This window comes from Triticum urartu, chromosome 5 (genome assembly GCF_003073215.2).
Source record: "Triticum urartu cultivar G1812 chromosome 5, Tu2.1, whole genome shotgun sequence".
NCBI classification, from domain to species: Eukaryota; Viridiplantae; Streptophyta; class Magnoliopsida; order Poales; family Poaceae; genus Triticum; species Triticum urartu.
In genome coordinates, this window is record NC_053026.1 from 646,491,258 (window position 1) to 646,495,602 (window position 4,345).

Sequence of the window (4,345 nt, forward strand, 5' to 3'; positions counted from 1 at the left end):
AAAACTAGTCACACACAACACAAGCGGCTGTGTTTGGTTGAGCTGCAGATTCTGAAAAAGCTGCTATGAAAAAGCCGGAAGCTGGAAAGTTGAGGTACCCCAGCTTTGAAATTTATACTAGAGAGAAGCTACAGATTCTCAAAAGCTGCTTTGAACATTTACCCCTTTGGTTAGCTTTTGGTTTTTCAAAGCAGAAGTTGGTAAAAAAAAGCTAAAAAAAGCAACTTAGTTTCTTCTCCAAAATCAAACCATACTCAACTCATCAATCATCTGTCCATCAACCAAGTCAAGAAAGAAAGAAAATGTTGCTCATCTGTCCTGTTAGCTTCAGAAACAACAAAGTAGTACCACGACATGCTTCTTGACTTGTGCTTTCTCATTTCTCTTTCCCCTTCTTGTTGTATAAATATATCCAATCGGAATAAATTGCTTCTTCAATTCAAAGCAATCTAAACCACCCCACCGGCCCGAAGAAAACACATGAGAAACTCGATCGACCCACCTGATAAAATCCTGGCCGATCGATCAGTCTCACAAATTAATTACGACGTGTCATGCACTCATGTCTACAGTAGCGTATGATATGTATCTACCTAGCAGGCTAGCAAAGCTTAATCAAGCTAGCAGAGGAGTGTGATGGCGACGAGCAATAGGAGCGGGATGGCCGTCGCCGTCGTCGTCTTCCCGGGCGACCTGGTATTGGTGTAGGCCGCCGCGGGGGAGGCGGAGGAGGTGTCGGGCTCTGAGAGGGAGCTGAGGCTGAACCGCGGGTTGGAGCCGTAGAGCGCCTGCACGCCGCGGACGTCGTCCAGGGTCAGCTCCGTCTTCCTGGTCCGCGGCTTGAGGCTCGGGTACATGATGGCGTCCGGGACGGACGAGTGCGCCAGGCCAAGAACGTGGCCGATCTCGTGCGTGGCCACCGACTCGAGGTCCACGGCGCCGGCGTCCGCGTCGGCCATGTCTCCGACGGCCCAGCGCTCGGCGGCGTCGAGGTGCAGCTGGCCGCTGGGCGGGGAGAAGGCGTGGCCGAGCACACCGAGGGGCCCGTCGAAGGGCTCGCCGTCGCCGTGGTCGCCGGCGAGGAACCCCACGCGCACGTCCGCCATGTTGTAGTCGCGCGTCTCGCGGAACCGCACCGGGATGACGCGCGCCCAGCGCGCGAAGGCGCGGCGGAAGGCCCTGCGCACGGCCTTGCGCGGGAGGGGGAGCGGCTGGTAGGGCGGCGAGGAGGAGACGACGGCGTAGGTGAGCAGGAAGTGGCCCGGCTGGCGCGCCCAGCGCGGCTGGCCCTCGAAGAAGGCGAAGCGGGCGGTGGCGTTCGGTTGGAGGTGCAGGTCCGGGACGCCGCAGCGCGGGGTGGCGAGGAGGTCGAGGGTGCGGTTGTCGAGGCGGCCGGTGACGGGGAGGCCCAGGGTGGACTGGTAGAGCCTCACCACGAGCTGGCCGTCGGCGTCGTCAGGGACGGACGCGTAGCCGAAGCGCGCGAGGTAGCGCCTGAGGCCGTCGGTAACGTTGGCGCCGTCGCCGGCCTGGACCTGGAGCATGTCCGCGAGAGAGGAGGAGGAGGAGGAGTTGGCGCCGGCGTGGAGGAGGAGGTGGCGGGAGCAGCCGGTGCAGCATGGCGGAAACAGGAGGAGGAGGAGGTGCAAGAAGAAGAAGGGGAGGGGGAGGGGGAGAGCAGAGGAGGAGGACATGGGCGCGCGCGCATGCGTGCGTGTATGGGTGGACTGGCCGGACTCCCACTTTGACTGCAGATTTGCATATAAAGAAGAGGAGAAGGAGGAGGAATGTCGAGTCGAGGGTCTGCTTGTGTTGGGCCAAGCCGCACAAACCAGTAGACAAATAATAATGCTTGGGAAAAGGAGCAAGAGAATATGGACATGGGGTGTCCGTTGATTGGAGCTTGCTGCGTGTCCTCTCCTCTTCTCAGACGGAGCTTTCACTTTGAGCTTGAGCTTGGTGGCCACCTGCTGTGCCATCTATCTTTTTTTTTTCTGGCACCTGCTGACCTGCGCTGCGCCCTCGATCAATCATGCATCCGATTAAGAGATGCTGCAGGCAGACAACATCCATCAGCAGACCAAAGCGGCATTTGTGTCGCCTGCCCAGCCCTATGAAGCTGATGCCTGGTCTCCTCTCTTTGGTCTTTGGAGTATGGATGTGTCCTACTCCTTCCTACCCTGCTCTTCATCTCCTTGGTCTTCATTCAGCTAAAAACTTGCTTTCTCAGCACACACAAAGCAATCTACTCCCCAGACAAATAGCATGGCCCGTCCAAGCCCAACCTTGGCGCCGTCGCCGTCCCGAAGCATGTCGGTGACCGTCAAGGAGGAGTTGCCGCCCGCCGTGGAGAAGAAGAGGAAGAAAAGAAGAAATGGGCTTGGAACTTACGCCTGTCCTCTCCTCTCCTCTGCTCCCATAGTTCGTTGCCACCTGCGCTGCGTGAGTCCGCATCCGGTTGAGAGATGATGCTGCACTGCAGACGACATCACTGTCATCATCAGTATCACTATGGTGTCTGCACACTGAAATCGAAATATATACTCCTCTAGCTAATACGTATCTTAGCACTATCTTTCTGAAGCCGATGGATGGTCGATCGGTCTTATTTGGACGGACACGCCTCAACCCTGCCTGCTGATTCTGTGGGGATTTGCTTTATTTCACTAACAAGTACACCAATAAGTGTCCCACTTTATGTTCCTTTCATTGTTGACCTCTAATTCCTCCTCTCTCTTTTTTTACACAATGTCCCAACCATCACCCTTATATATCCCATGTAATATACGGGTACAATATTAAGTTTCTAGATAGACTTAGAAGTTGAGGGAACGACCTAAGCTTCTTTCTGCAGTTCCAAATTTGATCCAAAACATTATGGAACGGAGGGAGTACTTTAGCTTCATCATACAATTAACCTTTTAGATATGCATGGTACCTCCCCACCACCCTTATATCTATCTAAGATACCTTACCTTACCAGACCAGACCAGACAGACACAGGTTTAGCCAAACAAACGCAGCCTCTTTCCGCAGCTTGTTCCCTCGTACTTTTGTTGTTTCATAAAAGCCAAAACAAAACAAGATAAAATAGTACCATCTTGAGGTGAGCCAACTTTCTCAGCAAACAGAAAGGGAACTCGTTACTACAGTTGCATTGGAGGGCTCGAGGCAATCAATATGACCCCCGTCCCAGTGTCCCACCCACCCCAATCTTGACTCGTCCCTTCTTTCTTTCTCTCACAAATTCATCATCATATATAGACACACAGGCTACACATAGAATTTCTGAACATCTAGGAGTACGTACCTATCCATAGAATGATGCCATGCCAGCTAGTAAAGCCTGAAACCTCGGAGACACTAGATAGGCTGGTCGTAATGGTAGTATCATAGCTAGTATTATGCATGCCAACTAGATAATTTTGATAAGATGGCATAGCTTTAAATGAAAAAAGAGAGGGTGTAGTATCATATCATGATACCGTATCATAATAAATGTTATGCTACTTTGTGTCATGCATGGCAATAAATAGAGTATTATATGATACTAATATATAATACTATGCATTAGAAAGGTAGTATCATACATTAGTATCATATGCATGATACAAGTATATGATACTCTCCATTACAACTAGCCTAGTAGGTGAGCAGGAAGTGGCCCGGCGGGCGCGCCCAGCGCGGCTGGCCCTCGAAGAAGGCGAAGCGGGCGGTGGCGTTCGGTTGGAGGTGCAGGTCCGGGACGCCGCAGCGCGGGGTGGCGAGGAGGTCGAGGGTGCGGTTGTCGAGGCGGCCGGTGACGGGGAGGCTGAGGGTGGACTGGTAGAGCCTCACCACGAGCTGGCCGCCGGCGTCGTCAGGGACGGACGCGTAGCCGAAGCGCGCCAGGTAGCGCCTGAGGCCGTCGGTGACGTCGCCGGCCTGGACCTGGAGCATGTCGGCGAGCGAGGTGGAATAGTTGGCGCCGGCATGGAAAAGGAGGTGCCGGGAGCAGCAGCGGCAGCATGGAGGGAACAGGAGGAGGAGGAGGAGGAGGACATGGGCGCGCGCGCATGCTATGCGTGTATGGGTGGACTGGACTACTGGACTCCCACTTTGACTGCAGATTTGCATATAAAGAAGAAGAAAGAGGAGGAGGTGGAGGAATGTCGAGGGTGTTGAGCCAAGCCGCACAACTAGTAGACAAAATAATACTGCTTGGAAAAAGGAGGAAGGGAAAATGGAATGGGGTGTCCGTTGTGTGGAGCTTGATGCGTGTCATCTCCTCTCCTCTCCTCTTCCTCAGACGGAGCTTTCACTTTCAGCTTCAGCTTCAGCTTGAGCTTGGTCGCCACCTGTACCA

The 4,345-nt window shown here is 53.8% G+C and overlaps 1 protein-coding gene across 1 annotated transcript; it reads right to left on the reverse strand.

Moving 5' to 3' along the window:
* Window positions 1-294: 294 nt before the first annotated feature.
* LOC125511551 (metalloendoproteinase 4-MMP-like) lies at window positions 295-3,228 on the reverse strand. The gene has a single exon (XM_048676953.1). The coding sequence runs from the start codon at window positions 1,977-1,979 to the stop codon at window positions 621-623; it is 1,359 nt and encodes a 452-aa protein (XP_048532910.1). The 5' UTR covers window positions 1,980-3,228; the 3' UTR covers window positions 295-620.
* Window positions 3,229-4,345: the final 1,117 nt, after the last annotated feature.